The sequence below is a fragment of the Podarcis tiliguerta genome, assembly GCF_965153285.1.
Source record: "Podarcis tiliguerta genome assembly, chromosome: 5".
Lineage (NCBI taxonomy): Eukaryota > Metazoa > Chordata > Lepidosauria > Squamata > Lacertidae > Podarcis > Podarcis tiliguerta.
This window is the reverse complement of record NC_139538.1, coordinates 41711805-41738506: the sequence shown is the minus strand read 5'-3', so window position 1 is coordinate 41738506 and position 26702 is coordinate 41711805. Positions and strand designations below refer to the sequence as shown.

Genomic DNA, 26702 nt, shown 5'->3' with positions numbered 1-26702 from the left:
TGAAGTGATTGATTATTGTTTGAGCCCGCCTCCAGCAGAAGAAACTACAACGCTCATGATGCTTTAGGGAACGGAGCTCCCAACATACATCGCGCCAGAAGAAAAGCTCACTTCCCCGCCGCGCTGCCTTCCGGGAAACAGAGTTTTAGCGTGCCGGCCGGGCTGCTGAAACTGCTTGCGAGGAGGTGCCAAGATGGCGGCGCTGTGGGGCGGCGGCGCGGGACATGCCGGGGCTGGGGGAACCCTCCCGCTGCGAGGGGCCCCGGAGCCCGTGGCGGGCAATGGCCTTTCTTCCACGCAGGTAATGGCCGGGTCTGGCGGCTGGTAGCGGGCGGGAGAGAGTTGGGCTAGCCCATTTGGCTGGCGCTGGGTGGACACGTGGAGGCGGCGTGGCCGGCATAGGGAGGTGGCACCGGCCAGCACGACCGGGAAACCGGGCTTAGCATGGCCCTGGGGTTGGGAGGCGAGGAGGGCGAAGGCAGCGCTGGAACCGGGCAGGAACGGGTACCCTTGGAAGGGAGCTTCGGGGGCAGGAGGGGGAAATGCTTCGCGGAACATCTGGCTCCAGCTTTTGCGAAGTTGCGAGAGGCTCCTCGCGTGGGCCCCGGGCGCGCGGTGGCGGCCAGAGGAGTGACACGGTGACATAAGGTGGGCTTTGGGGAGCTGGGTCAGGGCCACTGCAGTTCAGAGATCTGGAGGTGGCCTCCACCCCCGACAAAAAAAGTTATTGGGGGCCTCGACATAACGGATACGTTAAACTGGAGGTTTCTAAGACATGCTAGTCCTATCTTTAGGGTTTGTCGGGAGGGGGGTGTCTCCTAGACCATCATTGGGGCAGTTTTGGACTTATTTCCGTGGAGAACTGGGTATTTATGACTTGGCTGGGGTCCTGGGTTTAAGCAAGGGAAATAGGACCTCCCCACTTAGTCGTGGCATATGAATCTTTTAGGAATCGCTCTGATCAAATCTGGCTCAGAATGAGCCCCTTTGCCGTGATTATTTTTAAACTCCCTCTTCTGTGGTATATCCACATTATCTTTCATAACGGGGCGGGGCTCGTTTTGTCTCCTCCACCCATGCCAATGTGGGCTAGAGCACTTTTTGCTTGTTCTGGAGATGGGTGAGCCCAGTCTCTCATGCGCTGGGTTGGCTGCAGACGGGGAAGCGTTCCCTCATGTAAAAATGGGCCCTGATGCTTTTGCCTGCCTTAACTCCACCCTCTTCCTCTTATACACCCCCCACCCAAAGCTTTTCATTTCTGGGTGTGTTCATCACCACCCACTTGCTGATCCTGTTCAGCCCCATTTGATGATGCAGACTTTCAGCAGTTTCAGTCCTTCTTAGAGAAGACACTCTAGAAGCATGCATGCATCTGTCTGCTCCAAACAATCTAGCATCTCTTGTTCTCTGAATCTGATTCTACCAGCATTCCTGAAAACCCTTGGTGTTGGGTTATATATTTTTTGGAAAAATTATGATCACTTGGAGCATGGCTTTTGCTTCCAGCAAGCAGTTTCAGAGAGAAGCCATTTATGGGAGTTGAGAGTGTATGCCCATGTTAGGAATGATAAATAGCAGTAATGTGCATGTGGCCTGCTTTGGCATTTTGTTCACTGGAAGAGTCTGCTGGGACTCCAGCTGGACTTCTTTCTCCAATTGAGTTCCTTCCTACCACGTTCATACCATGTGATGAATGTACTAAGCATGTGATTGCAGACTGTGTCCCGACCATGCAAAAATAAATTAGTTGTTTTGTGTGTCTGTGCAGTGAGAAGTAAAGGAAAATGCATTTAACATAATTTATATTGCTAAATTGCCAGCCTGTTGCAGTTGGAAGTGGAAAGGGTGTTAAGTAGTAGGTGAACCTGCCTTCCTTAGCTTTCATCTGCAGAAGCTGAACCACTATGTTTGGCTTCTCTTGCAAGATTTTATCTTAGGTTTTCATTTGTCACTATTCTTCATGCATATCTTAATTGAAATTTGCAGTGTAGTAAGATCACTAAGCTCATGAATTCTTTCTGAGTACAATCATACCCTATCACAAATCGTAGAAAGCTACTTCTGGTCAATTAGACAGTATTGAGTTAGATGGGCCAATGGAATGGTCTGACTGTGTAAGGCAGCTTACTATATTCCTAATACCATGGAGAACACACTGCTAAGCAGATACAAGTACCAGACTTTAGTCTTCATAACATATGTGACATTATTACAGTGATAGATGTGTTAATTCTCAACCTGTCATCTCTTCTTTAGAATCCTCTTTAAGGATTCTTCTTTTGTTTTCTATTTCCCTTCACTGTATTCTTAATGTTAATTCCTTAATAATCTATACTTTTGTTAAATTACAATTGAAGTATGATATATTTATAGGGGCATTTATTAGGATACAGTAAGCCTACAACTTGTGTGCATTCAGCTTTATGTGCATGGCAAAATGATGATGATTATGATGAAAGGGAGCAGAAAGGGGCCTGGGAAAAATGACTTTGGCAATCCCACCTGCCATTGAATCCATTGTGTTTTGACTACTGTATGTGCAATTTTGACTTTAGGTTCAACCCCTGGAATGTAACCCTGGTGTAAGTTGTGGGCTCACTATATAACTGGAGTATGTTTGTCTATTGGAGAAGGCAAATCTGGAAACAAGGTTCAGTATAAGACACTGGGTAGCATAGACAAAGATCTTGTGAGCTTATAGCAGGGAGGAGGAGCATGTAGCTCTCTAGGGAGTTGAATGTTGGGCTCCAACTCCCATCATCCCTGGTCCACAGTTATAAAGGGGTTGGGAGAGAAAATCCAGCTTTACGTGACATGGCGTTGTAATCAGGGACCTGATGGCTAACCAAACATAACCTACAGCAGTTTGAGGGAGCAGCAAGGTCAAACCTGCAGTCAGTGGCAGTGTCAGGAATTTACCTGCTGATGCATCCCTGCTCGCTTAGGTGATTGCTCTTCATGCAGCATATTGACTCAGGCCTAGTGACAGGGTACTTGCTTTGCCACAGTAATCTACTGATGGTGGGAAACTGTTCTGTAGTCATTGGTGACATTTACAGACACATGGTGGTGGGGGTGGGAAGAGGTTAGTTGTGAAATCCACAGCAGGGAAAGGGAACATGAAGGGTTAATCATATAATTGTAGAGTTGGAAGGGACCAAAAGGGTCAACTATTCCAACCCCTTCAACAGGGGAAAATGCAGCTGGTCCGTACAGGGATCGAACCCACAACCTGGCCTTATCAGCACCATGCTCTAACCAACTGAGCTAACTGCCTGGGTTGTACCCAGTGCTCTGCAAATAGAACTCTGCTTGCATAGCAAAAAAAAGGCCCCCTTCTCCTTGCCCTGCTTGTCCCCAAAATCATCTTTGTAAGGTCCCCCCTCCTAACCTTCCAGAGCTGACTTTGGGGGTGTGCTGGTGACTGCATGGGGAGGTATGGTGGGGGCGGGTTCTGGTCCACAGTCTCTTGTGCTAGTGGAACTGGAAAGCTGGATACCACCTATAAACATTTAATCCAAGAAAAGATGTTGTCCTATCCAGTTGACATCATGAGCTATGGGTCCAATTGAGAAATTCACTTTTTCCTTTTGCCGTTTTATGAAGTGCCTTAAAAACGCCACATTTGGACCTTCAGAGAAAGATGGTAGACAAATCCACTTTCCCAACCAAATAATGAGCAGTTGATGTTAATGACCACAATGGAGGCCAGGATGGTCTCCCCCACATGTGAAACCATCTTATCCTGAGTTTGTTTGGATTATTTTCAAGCTTAAACTGATTAGGAATTTTCAGAATCTGAGAAGCTAGCAATGCAGACGACTCCATGGGAATTTTCAGAATCTGAGAAGCTAGCTATGCAGACTCCTCCACGTGGAAAATGTGGAACAGTTTAGCAGCCCTGCTCTGGATTCTGCATCTGAAAAGAATTTTGGCTGACTAGGTGGGAAGCTGTCATGGAAAAATTTGGTGACTGAGACATCAGGCCAAAGAATGCTCCCAGGTATTCATGGAGTATTGCCAAGTCCTTGTAGTGAGAGTCTGCTGTGCAAAGCCCAATAATTTCAGCTGGATGTCTAGGGAGGGAAGCGGTTAAACGTGCTTTGAGTTAGAACTTGTTCCATAGCTGCTTTCTAACCAGCTCTGCACATTTCCTCCCTCCCTGAAGCTGAGGTAGCTGCTCTCTGGGTGTTTGCATCCCTGAGACTAGCCCTGCTTCACCAAAAAAAGGAGTGGCCCTAGGAAGAAGTGTTTATGAGCCTGCCTTGGTGGAGTTAAAGTACTGTCAGCAGTAGGATCAAAGTGCTGAAATGGATCAGAAGGTGCTTGTTTGTAGAGAAGCAGCATCCTTTCCCTAGCTTGCCACAGGTAAGAGAGTCTGTTACGGTGGCCTTTGCACAGAGGAATGGACATGAGAAAATACGGCAGGCTGGAAACCAGGATTTTTGACAAACGAGAGCCAGACTGAGAGGTGCAGAACTTTGGTGGTGATTAGCAAGCATTAACTCAGGGTGGGATTCAACTTCATACTATGGTGAATGTTCCATCAGCACCAGCATTCTAGCTGGCCAGACAGAATGATCTCCTCCCCTGCATGCTGCTGGGGGCGGGGGGCATTGCCACTGAGTTGATGCAAGTGCAGGGCACAGAGAAAATGATAACAGACATGCTGAAGCGATTTAGCATCTCTGTGCTTGGTATCTGGGAAGAGCAACAGTTCATGTGACTCCCTATTTCCCCCCCACCCCAACTGCATGGGAGACCAGTGTTAGAAACCAGGGATAGAAAAGGTAGGAGCCATGTGGCTCCTGGCACCTGTATCATAGATTCTGTGAAGGATGACGAATTGGACATTTCTGTTCCAGAAACTCATCTGGAGTAAGGTTTAGCTGTAATGTGAAAGTACAGCGCATTAGGCATATATTTGTGAACAAATTTCTTGATGTCGGAAAATTGTTAATGATGGTGACGATGATGATAGTACTACTACTAGTAGTAGTAGTATCCTGCCCTTCCTAAAGGAGTCCAAGGCTGCAAACACATCCACAACAAAACAATTCTTAAAAGTATTCTAAAACATTATCTCATCTAGTGATCTCTCAGTTGCCAGGAACAGCTGTCAGACTTCCATGTTAGCATTTGTTACCTTGGCAGGAGAGCACGGACTGCTACTCATGGTGACTTGGTTGTTAACCATGTATGTACACACAAAGAAAACAAAAGGCTACCCTTCAGATTTACTTTGGTCAACCATTGGGCACCTTACAGTTACATAACAAAAATAGTCTTTGCCCCGAGAAGCTAGTCTTCAGCTTCATAGTTTTACCTATCTCTCCTATCCTGCCAGCTCTGCTACCTTCCATTGACCTAGTGTTTACAGATAATTGCATAACATTTACCAACTTGCCTGCTGGACATCCATGTGTGTGCAGTGCAGTAGTAGGAAACTGCTTACGTGGACAGGATTGCAACTCTGAACAAGTGGTTAATTGCAAGGTGGCCATGCCTTGATTTGTTGAGTGGTGCCTGTAGAATGTTCATTGGAAGAGTATAAAAACGTTGCTGTTCCCATTGCAGTTTGATATACGAGGCTAAGGAGGATCCCAAGTTACTGCAAAACATATGTCAGACTGCAATAGTATTCACTGAATGCATGTGCTAGAGGGTTTTTTTGTAGTACAGTGTGTTACAGCATATTTGACTTTATAATGCTCCTTGGCTGATATTAGACTGCAGTGGAATATGCTATCCGGAGAACATTCCTCGGAAATAAAGGAGCATTAATGGAATTTTTTGTTGTTGTTCTTATGGTGAATGAGACCAACTTCATTTTTTCTGTAATCTGAAGTGGGATTTAGTGGTGCAGCAGTAAAATTGCTAGCATGTCTGCAAAGCTAAACAGGGTCCAGTATGTGTTGAGACCTATAGCCCTATAGATATTTTTTGGACCACAATGGCTGGGAGTCCAATAGCATACGGAGGTCCACAGGTAATCCATTCATTGTCACAGTTTCCCATAACTTTGCTCATCACGTTCTCTTGCAGTTATGTCTTCCAAAAGGCTAGGGGGCAGGCATTGGAAAATGGAATTCCCACCATATCCATCTGTCAGAACCAGTAGTGAAGGCAGACTTTGGGAGTTGGCAAGTTTCCCATCTTAAATGTGTTGATTCAGCAGCCAGAAAATATTTCCCAGGTCAGAATGGGTGGCTCCTCCCAGAGATCATGTATGTTTATTTGCTGACAATACTGATTTTGGAATGCTGCCTCATAGTTAATGTTACTCCTGTAGAATCTGTCGTGTAGAAATAGATGAAGACCACTGCTTTCTTCCAGTTTAGCCTTTACCTTGAAATAGTTGTCCTTGTTTAAGGCAAGCCATTTACAGCGACTGCTCCTGTCTTTTCTCACTACCCCCTAGCCCTTGAGAAGTGATCAAGAGATCAGCATGGTGATCCTATTGTGCAAATGTCTCTTGAATATTCCAGTGCTGATATGATAATTCCATTGCTTAGAATGTTTGAAGATCCATTCCTCAAAAACACATTTAGCAGAGTTGGATGATATGAACCTTTCTTGCATTAGCAACAAATTGCACCTTATTTTGTGGCTTGGCATTTCTCTTTGATTTTTTTTTGGGGGGGGTGTGTTGGTGGGGTGTAAACATGCACTGACTCAGGAAAGTTCCATGTTCTGGGCTAATCGACAGAGACTGTGGAAATAGTCAACTGGGGATAGAAACTAGTGCAGGGGTAGCAAGGTTGTGCTTTCCAGACAAATTCCATTGGCCATGCTGGCTGGGGTTGATGGGAGTTGGAGAGCCCCACATTGACAACTCCTGACCTAGTGCATGCTAGCACTCACAGCTTTGGGTAGTAAGGCAACATTGGTACCCTAATTGGAGGATAAGGTATTAGCAAAACAGCTTGAGTTTACTTAGGGGCAGGAATCCAACATTTATTGGATGAAAAGGGCTGCACTTCTGACTCTAGTGATCTGTTTTGCCGAATGCAAGAGTTCTTTGGGAGTCAGTGGAAATAACACCAGGGGAGAAAAACTCGGTGATTTATTAAATAGTAGACTCGATACAAAATAAAAGTCATTGAAATCAGTATTTAAGCAGAGCAACATAACAGAAACAAGATAAGATACTTTCCTATTTAGTTGATGAGAATGAAAATGGGGAGACGAAGCTGGCCAGCACAGCACCCTACTGGTCTGGATCTACATTGAAGGTCAAATTTCAGATCCCACCTGAGAGCTATATAAATATACCTTAAACCCTTAGTGGCTATGTGTTGGCTGGCCTAATATCTAAATCCCTCACATCTGCTTCAGAAGTCATTATTTGGATGGTGTGAGGAATGTCACATCACCTGCAAGGTAAGATATGCTGGCCCCTGCCCATTGGCCTAATTAATAAATTCTGCAGCTGTACTGCTCCTGGCAGGCACCCAACCTTGTGAACTTGCTCACAAGCTGATCCTCCCACATTCTGCCAACACTTATCCTTGAAACACAAGCAGCAAGTCAAAACAATAAAGCAAACCAGAAAGCCCTTGAAAGTCCTGAAGGATGTGCTGAGAAGCAAGGAAGAATAATTGTACAAACCAATTAACGCATCTCCTTGAGATGCAAAATTCTTCCAGTATGTGTTTCCCCTATATGATCTCAGGGTGGGGGAAAAGTTTTTTCACACCTTGGAGGTTTTTCCAAGATTGCAGAATAGTTGGTCTTTTCTGCCTTAGAAATACAGTGTTGCTTCCCTCTTAAGCAGCTCAACACCAAAAATGTAAGCCTTATTGGCATTAAGGCTTTTCTTGCAAGTAGCTGCTCTGTAATACTTGAGAAAACAATGTTATTGTACGATATGTAAGCATAGTAAGTTTCTGTTAGTATATAATGCCTTCAGCAGTTTGGAACAAGGCTCCTGGAAGGAGTGTTTCACCCCATATGTGCCCACTTGACTGCTTAGAACTGCAGAACTGGTGCTTGTGCCACACATGCAATAAATCCCTTTTGTGTGTACCTTTTTTTCATTAAATTGATATATATCCTCCTCTTCATGCTGAAGGATACCCGATTGTTTAGACTAGTGTTTGAAATAGAGGGGAGGGTATTAATATCAGACAGAGTCAACTTTTAGGAAGGCCCTAACATGCACCTAGCAGGCAATGTTTAATTGACTTACATTGTCCCCCAAGCAGCTTTCTGTGCCCTCATCTGTTGCTCTTCCTTTTTCTCCTTCACCCCAGTACTTATTGGCAGAGGATTTGCATTTGACATCACTGGATGCAGAAACCATCCTTGAAGCAGGAGAGTTCCTGGAAACGATGCAGGACTACTTAGACTCTTCCGTCATCTCCATCATTGAGGATTTCAGCAGTCTGACTGAGGTATGGTCTGCTCTATGGAGAGACGAAAGCCAGCCAGCACACAGCAACCTACTGGTGTGGGCCTGCGTTGAAGCTCAAAGTTTAGACCTCCTCTGGGAGATTTATAGACCTTAAACTCTTAGTGGCTATGTGCTGGCTGGCCTAATATCTAAATTCCTCACATCTGCTTCAGAAGTCGTTATTTGGATGGTATGAGGAATGTTAACCAGCTGCAAGGATTTTATTTTCAATTGTTCTAACTATTCTGTGTTTATTTGGTTGTGAAGCTATCTTGGTAATGCTCCTTCATCTTGCAGATCTGAGCTGGTGGCCTTTAACAGCAACCCTCTGTTATCATTCCATTCCTCGACCTCCACAGCTTGTTTACTTGATTTGTTTTCCATGTAACTTTCAGTGAGTTAAGCCTGTGTTGGTAATGAGCTTGAGAGTTGCTCCTTTCCTTCCTTGGACTCTCCCTGGGTAAAGCTAAATTGGCCATCCCTGAGTTTCATATGTGAACTGAGTGTCTATTCCAAATTTGGTTTGTTTTCCCCCTCCTTACAGACGAAAGGCCGCATGGATGTAGAGAACGAGCTTTCCCTCTTGACTGCAATCACAGATATTCTGGATAGCACCGATGACGAGTCTCTCTCTCCTTTTGATACCATTCCTGACTCTGAATTGTTGACATCACCCAGAGAGCGTGATAATTCTTCGGTATGACATGGTTTATGGGACAGAAGATTTTGCTTGCCTTCTCTTGTATGGCCAGTTAAAATTGTGGGGTTACCACAACAGTGTGTAGCACCTTTGAAATTGCAGCCCATCCCGGGTAAGGTTAATTATGAAATGTCAGTTTGACAGAAGCTAATGTAACTTTGATCCTGTCTTTGTAAGACCATAGGCTGATTGAACCCTGGCAGAGTTTGTCTCATCTAATCTCTAAGTTCACAAGTATATATTTTTTCTCCACCGAGAGGAGACTTGGATGTGAATGACTCCATCCTCTTCTTCCTTCAGCTTCAAACTTCTCCCATAGGCTGAGCATCCAAGCTGCTTAATACTTTGCTTGGTACTCACCTCCAAGATTTCCAAGCTTATTGCTGTCATCATTATATACACACAACAGCATCCTGTTCTTGGCTGCTAGCATTTGGTTTTCTTGTGGGTTGTGTCACAGTTCCAGGACCATGCTTTTCACCCTTATGGAAGTTCTGGAGGCCCTTTTCTCACCTGTGATCTCATCTCAATCTGCATTTGATGATGAAGTTTCTTTGGACAGTCACGTGTTTTTTTTTTTGCTTATACATTGACAATAGTGACATCATTTTCTCCAGGCTAGCTGCCTCTTCCTGGCAGGCATGTGCATCAGTACACGCATTCAGAAAATCCTGGCAAGGATCCCTCTTCAAAGTTGGCATCCAAATGTAATGGGTCTAGCACACTGTGAACTCTGCAAGGTCAGAGCGCCCTCTGGTGCGCATGTTGTGGCATTAAGAGGTGGCTAGGTAGTGTTAAAAGGGCTCTCTTGACATTGGGTAGAAACATGCAAAGATGCTAAATGTGGTTTGAAGAAGATTCCTCAATCTATGCACCCCATGCAAGCATGGATTGGCTGCTATCTTGCAAAGCTCAGCTTCCGCTGGTAAAATGGGAGCGCTTCACATGGCATTTTCAGATTTAGTTGAATTTACTTCTGCTTTCCAAACTACTCTCCTTCTGTCAGTTTCAGAGGTTTCTCAGCTTGTCCGTGACACCCCCTGAGCAAGACTTCCACACCATAGAGGACTTAAAGGAGCCTAGACTTTGCTCCATTGTGACAGAGAAGGTGAGATGTTCCAACCAAATAGGTGGGTTGTGCAGTGGGCAACCCAGTTTTTATCTCTCTGGTTTACCGTTTGTTACATTATCTTGCAAATGGCTTTGAGGCTTACAATCAAGCAGTGTATAAAAAATATATGAAATTAAATATTAAACTAATATTTCCCTGCACCTATCTGTGCCTTGTATCAAGGTTATTTATGAAGCCCTCTTTGGCATGGCCTCTCCTGGATTGGGGGCTACATAGAGGGGGAGCTGAGTTCCAAATCAGCAAGAGCCGAGTAAGGGCAACCTCTGCAACCAGAGTACTTCAGAAGTGGAAGAAATGCCACTTGCTTAGCTGTTGTCTTTCACATAGCTATGAAAGGCGCAAATGCATTTAAAAATGCTTTAAATAAGTAAAAGCACCCCTTGGGTGATGACCTGGCAACCCTAAGAGACTAATAAACAGTGGTACCTCTGGTTAAGAACTTAATTTGTACCGGGGGTTCGTTCTTAACCTGAAGCTGTTCTTAACCCGAGGCACCACTTTAGCTATTGGGACCTCCCTCCGCTGCGCGATTTCTGTTCTCATCCTGAAGTAAAGTTCTTAACCTGAGGTACTGCTTCCGGGTTAGTGGAGTCTGTAACCTGAAGCGTTGGAACCCGAGGTACCACTGTAATTCTAGCACTGTAACTCTATTTTCTAGCACTGTAACTCTATTTTCAAGTCAGAGTTTATTAAGCATCCTTTGGTGAGATAGCAAAGGAGTCGGAAATCACGTCTCCCCCCCCTCCCCAAATCATCAATACCTGCAAGGAACTTTACTACATAATCTCTCTTCCCCTCCAGATTGAAGCCAGCTCTGCCAGCCTCCCTTTGGGACTGCCTCCAAGTTGTCACAACGACTCGGCTGCTTCAAAGAAGCCCAGTACTAAGCGGGTGCTGTTTAGGCATAGGGACCGAGAGCTGCCTGTGCTGCAGCGCAGTGATGGGGAGGAGGAGGAGGAGGAGGAAGCGGCCGCAACAAGCAGCAGGCAGGGTTTGGGGGCAGGTGTGAAGGAGACCCTTGTAGCATCAGCGATGAAGGAGGCGGAACCGAACCCACCTGCAAGTGATGGTCCCTGTGTCATTGCCCCGGAGAGCATCTCCCTCAGTGAGCTGGTGAGGTCCATGCACCCTTACTGCATACCCACTTTCACAGTGTGCCTGAGTCCTAACAACCGGCCCCTTGCCGAGGAGCTCCTTGCTGGCCCACTTGTTTTGGAGGTGGTGCCTGAGAGTGGAGAGAGCATGGAGATCCCTGTGGTCCTGCAGAGAATGGAGACAGAGATCCAGGACGTAACTGAGAACAACTGCACAGCTAGCCATGTGGATGAAGGGGCAGCACTCCTGGACCCTGCCCTGGAAAAATTACCACCTGATGACAGCACCAAGGCTGCCTGCCTGGACGGAGAGCCTGACCTGGACAAGCGGGCTGAAGATGTCGGCAGGGTAGAAGGGGTAGAAGATGCTCATCCAGGGGCAAAAGCTCAGGACCCAATGGATGATCAAGATCATATATTTGAACCTAGCTCAGCTGCACACAAAAAAGCAAAGCGCAGTGCCTTGGCAAAGGACCCGATGTGCACCAAGAGAAAATCGAACAAGGAAACAACGGGGCGCAAAGAGGCCTCAAGCTGTGGGCCGATTCCTGTCTGTACTGAAGAGCAGGCTGGGACTAAGCCAAGCCACCCTGTGCCAGAGAAGGAGATGGAGAAAACTGGAGGGGAAGAGCAGGGCAGGTTGCTCTCAGACCAGTCAGCCCATACAGTGGAAAGATCGGACATTGAGATGGAGGAACTGGAGCCCCAAACCCCACTTGTGCCATGCAACAAGGAACTGCGGTTTGCTGAGCACAAGGAGGGGGATGCGCCGAGTGAGCCTGTCCTGCTGGCGAATGAGGTGGCTGGCCCAGAAGCTCCCCAGCAGCTCCCCAGCAGTACTGCAGACTTTGAAAGGCAGCCTCCCAGTAATGAGGATGCTAGCTGTCCCCCAAAGGAAGCCAAGCCCAGGCCTCTCAGCCTGAGCGAATACAGGCAGCGCCGTCAGCAGCGCCAGCCTCGCGATGGGAGCTCTAGGAGTGGCACAGAGAACCAGAGTGCCAGCAAGTGGCCCAGCCTCCCTGAACTCCCCACAGAACTGGCTGAGCTTCCTTGCTTGGTCCCACCGCTGCCTTCCAAAGTTGCTTCGTCTGGACTGGCAAAGGACCCTGAGAAGCCCACTGGCTCCTCCGCTGCTCCTGTCCCAGCTGGCAGTGCAAGTGCCCCGCCTCTATCCATGCCAGCTCCAAATTCTGCACCAAGAGTGGCTCCTCCGTTGCAGCATGGCTGTATGAGCCCTGTTCCTCCTCCTCCACCTCCTCCTCCACCACCACCTACCACATCTCTCCCTGCTGCATCCCCACTGCCCAGCTCAGTCTGTGCCTTTCCCCCTGTTGGGGTTCAGGTGCCTCCAACGCTGCCTCCGCCTTTCCTGCCCCCAGCCTCAGGGGCTTTCCTGCCACCTGTGCCTCCCTGGCCTCCCTTTGCCCCTGTGCCAGCCACCTACCAAAGCCTGCCACCTCCACTTCCTGCTGCTGAGGCCCGCCCTTCTGTCTTCCACATGGCTCCTCCTGTGCCCCCTCCGACCTGGCCTCCCCCACCCATTCCTTTGCCACCTTTAGCCCCAGGCCCCCCTTACAGCTCTGTCGAGTGGGCGCCACAGCCACCGTACTGGCCGGGCATGCCAGTACCCCATCCAATGTTGCCCATCCCTTATGGGGATCAGGGATGCCTGGCTGGCAGTTTGCCTGCACCATCTTGTTCCGAAGGGGCGCTTGGTCCCCAGAATGCAGCCTTGATGCCAGAGCCCTCTCACTTCAGAATGCAAAGCCTGGCAGCCAGTGAGAAACCAAGCCTGCCTACACAGCTCCCACTGGCACATGTCCCTTCTGCCATCAAAGCTGACCCCAGAAGAGTGTCTGACCCAAGGAGGCAAGTAGCTCAGGGGAAGCTGCCTTCTCCATCAGTCATTGAGCCTTCAGGGGAAGCGGCACTGACTCATTGTGCCAGGAAGGGCTCCAGCCCTCAGTCTGCACCTCCTTCCCAGCAAGTCAGAGAGGCCCCGAAGCCCTTAGAAGAGCTGTCCTTTCCTGTTGTGCTACAACCTTCAGGGAAGCCCCCTGTGCTCTCTGACCATATGGAGAAGACCTTGAGTATACCCACTGCAGCTTCAGGTGCCAAAGAAGCGCCTCCTGCTTCCTGGTCGCAAGAAGAACGTTCTTCCTTTCCTGCTGCCTCAGTGCCAGGAAAGCTGCCAGCACCAACTGCAACAGAGGTGGGTGCTGAGGAAGCTGCCCCAACAGCAACCACTTCTCCAGCATCATTGGTGCCCCAGAAGGTGCATGAAACTGCTCAGCTCTCCAAGAAAACAACCCATATTTGGAAGTACCAACCACTCATCAACATTGCACAGCGCAGCTGTAAAGAGGACATTGTTCAAGCCTTTATCAATGAAATTGGTGAGTGGCTGTGCTGCTGAGGTTTGGGGGGAGGAGAGGGTTAAATGGCATCTGTGGCCCAAGAATGGCATGGCAGGCAGTCCTTTGCTGGACACAGAACTTGGGGTGCAGATCAGGTGGTGGGCTCTTGGTGGGCTTATAAACCTGTATGGTGGGATCCCCTTCTAAGAAATGGAAAAGGAAGCCCATATCCATTGGAGGCTCATAATTCCTAATTATGCACTATACCTTGCAAACTTATTTTCCTTTCCTATTTCTGCCCCATGGTATTTCTTGACCCCTTCACTTCAGGAGGTCAAAATCCATTTGGGAAGCCCTGTTTTAAAGCCTGGGGACAGTCCTCTTTCTAGCTCATCACGTGTTCGCAACCTGCTTACCCCCCCCCCTTTTTTTTTTGCTCCAAACAACTGCATTCCATGTTTTATGCTTAAGTAGTTACATATTCTGTCTGTCTCCCTCTCATGCTCTTAAGACACTGTTTTGAAGATGCTGGCAAAGAGGGCCAGGCGGTAATAGTGGGAGCCTGGCTTCTCCGGCCACCCAGTGAAGCTTCTTCTGAGAAGTCATGAAGCCCAAACAAATGTACACAATGCATTAATATTATCATTTCCCCCCCAGGAATTGAAGCCTCTGATTTGTCCAGCCTGCTAGAGCAATTTGAAAAGACAGAAGGTGAGTTGCGAAATTTGGGCAAGGAGCTCAGCATGTTGACCAGTGTGCCGGCAGGCTTGTTCACTCCTTCAGCTTCTTCGCCTGCCCCAAAACTGTCATTGAAATTCTACTCCCTATTGATCCAGAGCAGATTCCAACCTACACTTAGCAGAGTAAAAACTTAAACACATTGCAGGATTCCCAGAGGCAATTGTATTTCATCCAGCAGAGCTTTACCGCTACTGAAGGCAAATGAGCAATAATGGTCACATAAGAAATCCAGTTGAAGCAGACTTAACTTAAACTTACAACAACTTTAATAAGTCTAAACCTTAACACTATACAGCTGTACCTTGGATTCCGAATGCTGCAAACCCAGAAGCGAGTGTTCCAGTTTGCAAATGTTCTTTGGAAGCTGAAAGTCCAGTGTGGCTTCCACGGCTTCCAATTGCGTGCAGGAAGCTCCTGCAGCCAATTGGAAGCCGTGCCTCGGTTGTCGAACATTTTGGAAGTCAAACGGACTTCTGGAACGGATTCTGTTCGACAACCAAGGTATGACTGTGTACAGAACACGACGCCAGAAGGGAAAGAGATAGAAAGAGAAAGTGAAGCCGAGGCTCCTTCTGGCCTCCTATTACAGTTAGCATGACTTTGAAAAAAGAGATAACAGAACCAGTTTAAGCCAGCTATACTCTGCCTTCTCTGAAGGAATAACCCAAACATCATGAACCTTCTGCTTGTTTCTTTCACACAGAGAAACTTCCAGAACCCTCTTGAATTAATCAGAATAGGAAAGATCTCTGCATATCAGATCAATACTTTCTCTACTAAGAAATGCAAGCTGACACAAACATGCCTGACTGCCTTGTGTATCACATGAAGGTGGCAGCCAGTCCCAGGCTTCCTTGCACTTTCTTTCCACAAAGCACCAAACTTCTTGTGGAAACGAAGAGAGCCATCTGAGGGCCAGTGTGGTACAGTGGCTAAGAGTATTGGCTGAGAGATGAGAGTTCAGTTCCCCACTGGCTCATCTGGTGACCTTGGGCCAGCTTCTGCCTCCCAGCCTGGCCTACCTCACAGGGTTATTGTGAGGATAAAATGGGGGAGGGGAGAACCATGTATGCTACTTAGCGCTGCTGGAAGGGGAAGATGGGATATAAATGTAAAAATAAAATAAATGCGCCCACTGGCTTGGGTGAATGTGTTTTTCATTGAAAACAACCTAGGTCTCCAGAAAAGATAGGCAAGTTTTGTGCTCAGAAAAAATGCTTGTGAATAATGCTTTGCTTTATTTTATTTTTTAGCCAAAAAGGAAGCTCCTAGTATGGCAAAATCTAAGGACAATGTGACTTTGGGGAACAATGGGTGAGTACAGAAATTGGTCCCAACCAGGTATCTTCCCACCCACAATTATTTCCGCTTGGTTGACAAATAGCACTGCATTTCTGGAGGCACTGGTGGCAAGAGACCTGCTTTTCAGAGCACGCACATCCTGGACTAAGTTGCATGATAACCTGCTAAGGAGTACCAAGCGTGCGGTGTTTCAGTGCTCCATGTGCTGACTAGGTGATTCCTGATTGTGTGGGACACTGTGTGTAATAGAGGCCTTTCTCTCTCTCTCCCCTTCAGCTCTGAGGCACAGCAGGAAAAGAAAATGGTGGACCGGCTTCAGGCGCCAGAGCTCACCAATGTTGCAGGTGAAGGCTCTTAGAGTTAAGCTCTTTCTGTACTGAGACTGAAATGCCAGGAAATTCAACACGCTCTTTCTCCAGGAGTGGTGTGGGGTAGAGGTGAAGTGAGTGCTAAGGGCAGAGCTAATTTGCCTCATCTCTTCAGCACCCAAAAATGCATTCCTGAGATTCTCTGTTGAGCTCTTGCTGAGGGGCCTACCTTAGGTTGTTCATGCTGAGGAAGGGTGCTCTTTTGGGAAGGTAGATGGGGCAACTGTGACACACCCTTTTCATAAACATGAAAAGACATAAGCTAAAAAAAAAGCAGAAAAAGAATTGAGCAATTATAAATTGCCGTCAAAAGTGCAAAGGCATGAAATTTACATTAAAGGTGAACTGCCGTCGGGTGTGTGTGTGTGGAACCAATTCACTCAAAGACTAGGAAAAATAGGAAGAGTTTACAGCATGGGGGAGGGAAGCAGAGTGTGGCCCTTCAGGCCTCTCTGTGTGGCTCTTGGAACTCTGCCCAGGCAGCAGTCCTCACTGACTTGTGTTTCACACCCCAAACTATTTTGCTCTGGCTGTAATGTGTCCTCAAACTTTGAAAATGTATCTTGCTTGTCCAGATGGGGGGCAGAAAAGGGTGTGTAAATAGAAAGTAGCCCACTGTACAGTGGTAAAAGTTGCATAAGTTGCTCCTCCCACTTGTATCTCTGGCTCTGCCCAACACTGGGATACGGCCCCTGGAAGGTTGCCCAGAAGGGAATGCTACCCCCCCCCCCAAAAAAAGTTTACCCACCGCATAGCCTTTTCAAGAAGATGGAGTCTTCTTAATTTTTTCTGGGAGGAAGTTGTAAAATTGAGCTGGTTTGGGCTATTGCTGGGGGTGAAAACTTTGACACCCCCCCATAGGAGGGGCAACAAGGCCAGTTGCCTGGACCACGTTTTTTGAGGGTGGGAGGGGTGCTGTGCACATGGGTTTCTCTTCCATCTCCTGAGGGCTCTCTGTCTCTCTGCAGGACTGACGCCTCCAGCCACTCCGCCCCACCAGCTCTGGAAACCCCTCGCGGCCGTCTCCCTGTTGGGTAAGGCTGGCTCCACCAAAGGCATCAGGCTCACGAAATCCCTGAGCAAGCCTCACCGGAAAGCTGCAGCCCCCGTTCACGTCGGCTCCGGTGAGCATGACTACTGCCAGCTTGGTGCTGCTCAGCCAAAGGGAGGTGCCCGGTGGAACGTCAAGCAAAACTCTGACATAACAATAAAGCCCATCAAAGCCGTGGCAAAAGAAGTGCCGGATCAGCCCCCTGTTGCGAGCCAGCTCCCTGCTGCTGTCAGACTGGACCCTGCCGGCTCCCTTGGCGCGGCGGCTGCCTGCCAGAATCCCAGAGATGTTGGGCGGGAGCAGCTCAGAGCCTCTATTCCTGTTGCAGCCAGCTCGAGCCCTGACACATCAGAGTCACCTCTGTTGGACAGCAGCTCCACCAGCTCACAAAAGGAGCCCCTGGACCACCGGACTAGCACACCTAGGTCCGCGGGCAGCGACGATCCGTGCTCCGTACTGTTATCTCCGGCTGCATCCCCCTGCCGGGATGCAGAAGGACCCACGTTGCAGCAGCCTCAAGAGGTTCGGCAGAAGCGGCCAGCTTCCAAACGCTCCTTGCGGTGCTACCGGGGCAGGCAGAAGTCAGCCAGTCCACCAGAGGGGCCCTGGAGAGGCAGACGGACCCGTGCCAGCCGGACCCGCGCCAGCCGATCCTTCAGCTCCAGCTCTGATGGAGACAGTGACAACAGTGACTCTTCATCCTCCTGCTCCTCCTCTTCCTCGGCGTCCTCTTCTCGGTCACGCTCTCGGTCTCCCCCAGCGAAACGCTGGCGAAGGTGAGGGATGAAGTCTCTTTCCTCTTGCCAAGACTCGGCACCCCGAGTGGCAAATTGCCCTTGCGTGACACAAAGGTTTTATGGGCCTTTTCCCTCAGCAGCTGTTGTGGCTGAAAGTTATGGGTGTGGAGTGCTGTGGGGTGGCTTGGGGTGTTTTGCATGCATGTGAGCAGCAGTGGAGTCTACGTTGTCCAAGAGGAAGCCCACTGCACTCTTAGCTAGCCTTGTGGATAGCTGGGCCCTTTCCTAGCTTAGCGAGTCTTAGGCTCTTATCTACAGTATACCTGCCTATGTATGTACTATATAACGTAAGTAGATAAATAGGTACCAATAGGGAAAGTAAATGCTCTGGCTTCCGTCACGATATTCCATTGTGCCAGAAGTGTCATGCTGGTCACATGACCTGGAAAAAACCCCATAGTCAAATTTGACTGGACTTAACCGTCCAGATGTCCATTACCTTTATCTTTACATGCCTATTCTGGTTCTCTTCCAGAAGAGCTTTTGGACTGAACTTCTCAACTTGTATCTTGTTACTTGGAGGATAGCTTTGCAAACTGCTCTAATGAGTGTGCATCTAGCATCCCTTTCTGTCCCTTTGGGTTGAATCCAAAGCAGGGCTAAGTCACGGTCCCGTTAGCACAGGGATTTCTGTTTGCACAACAGGACTTTCTTCCTGCCTCCCCATGCCCCTAATTTTATTTTTGGAGGTTCTGCCAGCCTTCTGGAGCATATTTGATTAAATGGAAATCCTTTTGTTAGTTAGTTGGATACCCTTCTTGGTGAATTTGGTATGCACCTTATACGGAGGGGCCACAGGCTAATTCAGTTTGCATGTGACATATAGTCACCATGAGGACTCTTCCCATCCTAGGAATGGCAGCCTGTGGGTTGCTGAACCTTTTCAACTGGGCCCATTAAACCTCTGCTTCTCTTTCCATCAGTTCTGTTGTTCTGTTTCTAGTGACATCTTGTGCTGCCTGAGGCAGCTGCCAATATCCAGCCCTCAGCTGGTCTATTCACTTGATGGTACTGTGGAATGCACATGGATGCTGATGCTGATTAAGGCCTAAGATTTCAATTATTTCCAAAAACCCAGTGTTCAGGACCCTTGGAGTGGAAGCTTAGCCACACAATGGCATAGGTGGCAACAGTCCATTGCTAACGGATGCGCAAGTTGCACTCTCTTCTTAATTGCCTCTCTCTGGAGAAATTTTGATCAGGTGAATTACAGGAGAACCTCGGGTTGCAAACGTGATCAGTGCGGGAGGCACGTTCACAACCCACAGGGTTCTCAACCCACAGTGCCGCGTCTGCGCACGCACGGGTTGCGATTTGGCGCTTCTGCGCATGCGCAAAGTGTGATTTAGTGGTTCTGCACATGTGCGAGCACCGAAACCCGGAAGTAATCTGTTCTGGTACTTCCGGGTTCGGTGCAGTGCGCAACCCTAAAATGCATAACCTGAAGCGTCTGTAACCCAAGGTACCACTGTATTAAGACCTGTTGATGGAAATGAAGCCTTAACTTGCACAATGCATACCAAGCACAGAAACTGACCTTTGTCCCGATTTGTGGTGGAATACAGCGGCCTGAACATCTGCCATACTTCTGGTATTTCTTGTAGTGGGGAGATAGAAATGGCTATGCAGCCCTTAATTAACTCCACTGTGCGTATCCTGCACTTCTACTGTTAGCATTAAGTTACTTCTTGAACATAGTCTTACCTGGTATATGGCAGCTTCCTGTTCATCCATCTAGATCAGCATTGTCCAGGGTAGCTCTCCCCATCTCCTGTTAACTGATTTCTTTTTACTTTAGATGCTAGGAATTTCACTGGGTATCTTCTGCATGTAATGCAAATGCCCTATTATTAAGCTCCAGTCCCTTACAGAACAAGTGTTAAAGCGTCTTGGGCATGTCTTAGGGTGAACATTTGACCAATATATTTTGGATAGACCTCTACAAATGCAAGTAGATGTCACAGTCTGCTCCGCCACAAAGTTTTCTGTCTTGGGAACCCCTTGTTCCCTGGGAGAGAAGGCATGCTGAAGCTCCATTGCAAGCAGGTTGCACAAGCTGAAGGTCATTCAGGGGAGCTCCTGTGTGTGTTTGCATGCACTCCCATGGGCACACAGTGTGTGTAGCCGCTGATCTCACTGGGCTCCCTCCTTCACTCCAGGTACCATTCTCGAAGTTCCAGCTCCTCTTCCTGTGGGAGCTCCTGGAGTCGGTCGAGGAGCAGGTCCCGGTCTTCTTCGTGTTCCTCCTACATCTCAAGATCATCCTCCTGCTCCCCCTCTCTGCACAGAAGGAAGAGGTGAGACATGCAACACTTGTGTTTGTTCTCTTGAACAGTGGGATAGATAATCTGTCTTCTTCCCCTTTCTCCACCACCACCCCAGCAATTCTAATATGAAAGTAAAGTCAAATATTTTATGTTCAGTTTGGGCTCCCTCTCTGTTTCCCCACATGTGAAATGCTTTAAATACATTTTTGTGCCTTTTTTAGTCACCATATGGGTTTTCCTTGTGAAGTAGCTTTGCATTCTCCTTTCTTGAAACCTTGAACCCTTCCCACGTATTTGGCACCTTAGTATTCTGCCCTTCCTCCAAGGGGCGCAGAGGTGTGTTTTTTGCCTCGTGTGCAGTAAAGTGTGCTGTGACTTTTGCATTGAGTTTCATAGCTGAACAGCAGCCTAGGTTCTCCAGGTCTTGCCTGTATTCTTGCCACTGCGCCAACTTTCACAAGTTGGTTGTCACCTGATAAACAGCTTGCGGGTTTCTTTGTGTGGCACTCCCCCCCCCCATTCACAAAGAGTGGGGTGTTTAGCTTTATACTGACCAGCCACGTGAGTGGACCCCAACTGTGTCTGTACTTCTCTCTCCCCCGCCCCCTCTCTTCCTTGGAAGCTGCTTGCAGCCTGGAACATCTCATTCTTCTCTAAGAGCTAAAACCAGGAGATGATGGCTGTATCTCCCTAAGTGAAGAATCAAGTTGCTCCTACCTTTCTGCTACCATTTCACTTTTTTCACTCTGCTTTGCTTTGACTTCTTTTTTTAAAAACAAACCATACAGATACAATTCCAGCAGCTCCCGTGAGCGTTACCAAAGGCAGAAAAACGGATACAAAGACCGTGCAATAGTGAGTATTTCTGGGACATACCAGTGTTCTAGGAAGGGCAGCTACATCACCGGGGGGCTGCCTTAATCATGGTCATTGTAAGACCATGTGTCGCTTTCCTGCTCTGGAATTGATACGCTTTCGTCAACCTAATGCTATTTGGCTGTTTTTCCCACAACCAGGCAGCTCTGCTTTTTCCATTGATCCAAGGACAAGGAGAGGCTGGCCTGTTTAAGTGACAGTAAACTTTCCTCAATGCCAAAGTGCTAATACAGTGCAGAAGTGCAGTTTTTGAGCAAGCAATTGCTTTAAAAAAAAAAAAGCAAGTAGCTACTTCTTGAGTTGCAGGGATGACCTTGACAGTATGTGGGCCATGCTTGCTGAAATCTCAGAAGCCATAGAGGTGGCTGGTTAAGCTTGGTATGTTCTTCAGAGTCTTTGTCCTTGTTGAGATAGGCAAATACACAACAAGAGTTGCAAAAAAAAGAGAGGAAAAAATAAAAACAGATGCACTCAGTTAGCAAAAAAGCATGCTGGTTGCCGAATTTGGTTTTCCCTGGATATGGTACACATACGGTTGAGTTACCTTGAGAACGTGCACCTACTTGGGCTTTTCCCCTTCCCTTGAGGAAATCCTGACATTGTCTTAGCCCTTTAGGCAAACTTCCAAGTGAGGTCTTGGTCCTGGGGCACTTTCTGTTAGAAGTTGAAGTTGATTTGCATGAACACAGGTAATAGTTGTGGGTATTTGCATAGTAGCTAAACTGGCTCATGACTTCTGTTCAGTGGGGCAGTTCATGCGTACACATTCGCCACATAGAGAGTGAACGTGAGGCCGTCCCAAAATTCTCTGACTCTTTCCAGAGAAGCTGTAGCCCTCCTCTTAGTGATCCACAAAGGCACCATGGGAAGGGTTAGAACAAGTTTTGGAAGCCTGTGGCCCTCCAGATTTTTGCTCTTGGATGGGCAGTGCTCACTGATGCTAGAAAGTATATTCTATTAGCATCCTGAAGGACCATGAGTTCCCCATCAGTGGTTTGCACAAGTAAGCAGGGGGATCTATATTTAAAAATGAGTTTGTGGTGAGTGTTCTTGTTGGGGCAAGTGGATTGGCAGGAGGAAGATGATTGCTTGATAGAACTGTGGCTGAGTTATGCTCCTTCTCTCCCTCAATTATGTGCATAGGAAGAACGGCGTGTTGTCTTCATTGGGAAGATCCCCAGCCGGATGACTCGTTCAGAACTACGACACCGTTTCTCTGTGTTTGGGATCATTGAGGAATGCACCCTGCACTTCCGGGAGCAGGGGTAAGAGAGGATCAAGCCTTCCTTTGGGCAACCTCCGTTGCTGCATGGAGCTAATGGGAAGAGGGGGGAAGAGGATGGGGTGTTTCATTCTGGCCCTTCGCTTTCCCCCTGGCTGGTCCCAGCTGTAGAATCGTAATTCCTTGTCCTTCCTATCCGGCAGGGATAACTATGGCTTTGTGACATACCGCTATGCTGAAGATGCCTTTGCTGCCATAGACGGTGGGCATTCACTGCAACGCCCTGATGAGCAGCCCTTTGACTTGTGCTTTGGAGGACGCCGGCAGTTCTGCAAAAGGAACTACGCCGACTTGGGTGAGTCCATGGAGGTGACTGTGAGCTTGGGTTAAACACAGTTGCCATGAGTATCCATGTTCTTGGAACTTTCTTTGTGCAGGAGGTTAGCCCCCTGCTTAAACTTCATTTTGCTGATCTCATGATTCTTGTGGTGTCAGTCCTGCACTGAGGTGTCTCTCAACACAGCAAAGGAAGCTTGGTCTTAAGTATCTTGGGTAATGGAGTTGTCAGTTGAGGTTCAGCTAGCTTGGCACTGATTTTTCCCTATTATGCATTAAATTTATATACCACCCTTCATCCAAATATCACAGGGTGGTTTTCAACATAAAAAGACAAAATGGATAACATAGTAGTAACACCCCCATATATTCATGAACTATGATAGAGAAGGTGGGAGAGAGAGAAGAGTTCGGAATAATTGATTCCAGAGTTTTTTGGGGGCAAACAGCCTAGGGGGAGTGTAGAGGTGGCTAGAGGCCTAGTCAGCCTTTCCATTCCAGTGCACTTTTCTGGTTGCTGATTCTAGTTGACTCACCGGTGACTGTCTTTGTGTTTTTCAGACTCAAACCGAGATGACTTTGAGCCTGCTCCCGCGAGGAGCAAATTTGACTCCCTTGACTTCGACACCTTATTGAAGCAGGCTCAGCGGAGTCTGCAGAGGTAACGCTGGCTCTCTCGGGCTCACGTTGCCCGGTAGGCATCTGCCTACACCAGCCTTACCTCAGATTGGCTGCAGGGGCAGGTGCCCCTTGGGCCTAGCTGCTATGTCCAGCGTGGTTTTGTAATGAAATATAACAGAAAAAAAATCCCATAAACAATTTTTATCCTGGCTGTTTTTCTAGGGACTATTTAAGGGGAAGGACACTTTCTCTAACAGTGGGGACAGGAATGGAAAAACAACATCAACCGCCTTCAGTCCACTTAATCACTATGCAGACAATAAACTCTAATCATAGATCTTCCCAGTCTCCTACTTTTTGTCTGTCTGTATCTGTCACTGCAGGATTGGAGGAGGCAAGGTACAAGGCCTCAGGGATTTTCATACAGGTGTGAAATCAAGCTCATCTGATCAAGGTCCGAAGGGGTCACCTTGGGTGTCACACAAAGTTAGGATGTGCTGTTGTCTTAATGACCTGTGGTAGCCACAGGTGGGCTGTAAGGTGGCTGTGGGTGGGGCTGCAGAAGCTGCTTGTTGTCTAGTTTCTCCCAGTCTACATTCACCAGGGCTATAAAGAATGTAGGCTCACCACAGTTCTGAATGGCCAATAGTTAATGTGTTTCAGCTCCTGTGGGGTTGGGTGGGCTGGTTTTGTTCTCTTGCTCACCCAGAACGTCTCCTGTGCTGCCACACCCCTTCTCTGTTTGCTCTGCCTATGGTATATTTCTACAACAAACCCTGCAGACTTGTTCTCCCCTTTTCTAGAGTTGCAAGTAGGAATAATTATTATTACTATTGCTATGATGATGACGTACCAAGGCAACCACGTTGGGAGGTATCTAGCTAATGTGCTCCATGGATTTAAGCTTGCGCAATGGAACTTGCCCTTCTCTCATGCCTGCCCTGTGCCCTCCCCAAAATCTCTGGAGGGTTGGTGGGGAGAAAGCCAGGACAGATGCAGTGAGGCATGCAGGGATGGGAAAGGTCTGTTTCATGAGCTTGAATCCTTGTGAATTACTTGGCATTACTTTGGATACACCCCTTTTTCTAGCTGTTGATAGGAGCAAGGAATTTCAAAGGACACTGAAGTCCCAATTACTGAGTCTAGCAACACCTGATATTTGAGATCTCAGTAGGCATTGCCTGCTGAAATTCAAACAAATTTTTCAAGCTGTAAGGATTAGAAACCTGCCTCTTGTTTCTTTCTTCCTTTTTTAAAAAAATTGATCGTTGAGGCTCACTGGAAACTGGATTCTGTGCCCAATATAGTATCCTTCAGGTTTCTTGCTGGATTGCAGTAGGAACGTGGTCTTAGCTCAAGTGCAAGCAGCACACATTCCAGCAGTCTTCCATCAGACCTGCATCTCCGTGTGGCTGTGCACAGGCCCAAGTAATAGGCTAGCATGGTGCTTGATTTAAGGGCCTGTGAATTCTGCTCTGAAATCTATGCCAATACAGCTTAAGCAGACATTAAAGAAAACGGGTATTCTACAGGAAATTAATACCTTGAGAGAATTAGTGTGAGATGTGGAAATGGAGATGTTGAAAATGAAAGGGGCAGAAGCACAAGGGCAGCATGGGGAACCCCGACAACCTGCTGCCACAGTGCTTTCTGCCTTAGCTGCTTGGCAATAAGGCAAAAGCAAGCATCCTGAATGTTTCAAGTCCTGCCTGAATGTCCTGCCTGAATGTTTCAAGTAGCTGATCAGAGAAGCTGTCTGGGAGATGAGTCTATTTTAGCAAGTTGGAGCAAGTGGCCTCATTCACCACTGGATGGCACTGTACATAAATCAGTCAATAAACAGCATAATTGCTGAAGCCGGAACAGAATAACATTAAAAGCACAAGTTGTTCCCTGAACTATTTCCTTGGAGATTGGTGCCATGCATCACTCAAGCCATACAAGCCAGGAGATTTTTATGTAGTCATTGCTTTGCATGGAGAATAAGATGCCATTCAGAAGATTACCAGCTGACTCCAACCTAGGCTGCTGTATTCTGTACTTTGTGGGTTCTGCAGGGGGTATCTTTGCATTGGTTCTGTCTCCCCCTAGGGAGCTGTGCTAGGTCATGTTCTCAGCAAGAGAGTGTCTACTTACCCCCTGCTTGTATACATATGGTTGCCCACTTCCTTGAAATGACACTGCAGAGAGGGGTTAGAAGACATAATCTGCAGCATCAGCTGGAATATATTAGGGAAGTTTTTAGACCAAGGCATAAAATCACTCATAGACTTTATTTTTTCTACACACTATCCTGCAGCTTGGGAAGATACGCAGTAAACATAGACTTCCAGCTACACAGCTAATTTTTCAACAGCTCTAAGCAGCTTTTTCAGGATGCAGTTTTAGAGGTAAAAATTTTCCCTAATGATTGCAAACACAGTCACATTCTATTTGCAAACTCTGTGTCAGTTGCCAGCAACTAGGATGCAGGCTTGCTTTTGGGCAAGTTCCTCTTGAAATAGGTGGTGCCCTCTGGTGCCTGGACTGAGAATTCAGGAACCCACAGTATCAAAGTAGAAGTGGGAGCTCTAGGAAGAGGTTGCAATTTGGAGTGCTCCACCTCGGGGAGCCAGTCAGACATGCTCTCTTCCAGACACTATGCCATTTCCTCTGCCCCCCCCCCCACCTTCAGTCAGCCAGCACTCAGTCCTCATTGGACACAACATCTGCTAGCATTTCTATGTACAGTTGTACCTTGGTTTTTGAACAGCCTAGTTTTCGAACGTTTTGGCTCCCGAACAATTGAAACCCGGAAGTGACTGTTCTTGTTTTCAAACGTTCTTTTGAAAGCCAAACATCCTACGGGGCTTCTGCAGCCAATGAGAAGCTGTGCTTTGGTTTTCAAACGCTTTGGAAGTTGAACGGACTTCCAGAATGGATTCTGTTCGTCTTCCAAGGTTTGACTGTATTTGACACATGCTTTTCCCGCTTATCCTGCATCACTGAAACAGATGTAACAAAGGTGGTAGACATGTTTGCATTGAAAGTGTGGAAATCCTTTCTTATACTCATGAGGCTGTTCTTCAGTGGTGGTTTTTTCCCCTGGGGAGGAAGTAGTCTTAGGGTTGCAGAATTGCTGCAGCTGGCGCCAACTCCCATTCCCCTGCTTAGCAGAAAGAACACCACATGAGACTTCAGTATTAGCAGATAGAATACAAGGGAATCCATGAGAGAGTGCCATATCTGCTACAACTTGCCTGATCAATCATGTTATCAGACAATTTGGTGTGGAAGCTGCAACTTGGGGCCTGTAGGAGAGTAAGTGCCTGTGGCTTTCTTAGGCGCAGTATCTAGTATATCTTCCCGTGATGACACTGAGATTCTCCCATTTGCACTACCTTCTATAACAGCCACAGCTTGATAAAACTTAATGTGTGCCCTCTGGTTCTCTCAGACTATTA

General features: G+C 47.5%; 1 protein-coding gene across 1 annotated transcript; it reads left to right on the top strand.

The window, feature by feature from the left end:
* The first annotated feature begins 77 nt into the window (after window positions 1–77).
* On the top strand, window positions 78–23597 carry PPRC1 (PPARG related coactivator 1). Its single transcript, XM_083443780.1, has 14 exons — window positions 78–301; window positions 8256–8396; window positions 8940–9092; window positions 10102–10203; window positions 11029–13717; window positions 14336–14389; window positions 15673–15733; window positions 15998–16065; window positions 17058–17916; window positions 20097–20234; window positions 20993–21059; window positions 22224–22345; window positions 22506–22657; window positions 23200–23597. Exons 1-14 carry the CDS (start codon window positions 194–196, stop codon window positions 23301–23303), a joined length of 4818 nt encoding a protein of 1605 aa, XP_083299906.1. The 5' UTR covers window positions 78–193; the 3' UTR covers window positions 23304–23597.
* The last annotated feature ends 3105 nt before the right edge of the window (window positions 23598–26702 follow it).

Bases quoted from the DNA above. Each gene is read 5' to 3' on its own strand.
- PPRC1 (XM_083443780.1), top strand. From the start codon at position 194: ATGGCGGCGCTGTGGGGCGGCGGCGCGGGACATGCCGGGGCTGGGGGA. The intron at 10,204-11,028 runs GTGAGATGTTCC...CTTCCCCTCCAG, and splicing joins GCTCCATTGTGACAGAGAAG to ATTGAAGCCAGCTCTGCCAG. The intron at 14,390-15,672 runs GTGAGTTGCGAA...TTTATTTTTTAG, and splicing joins GCAATTTGAAAAGACAGAAG to CCAAAAAGGAAGCTCCTAGT.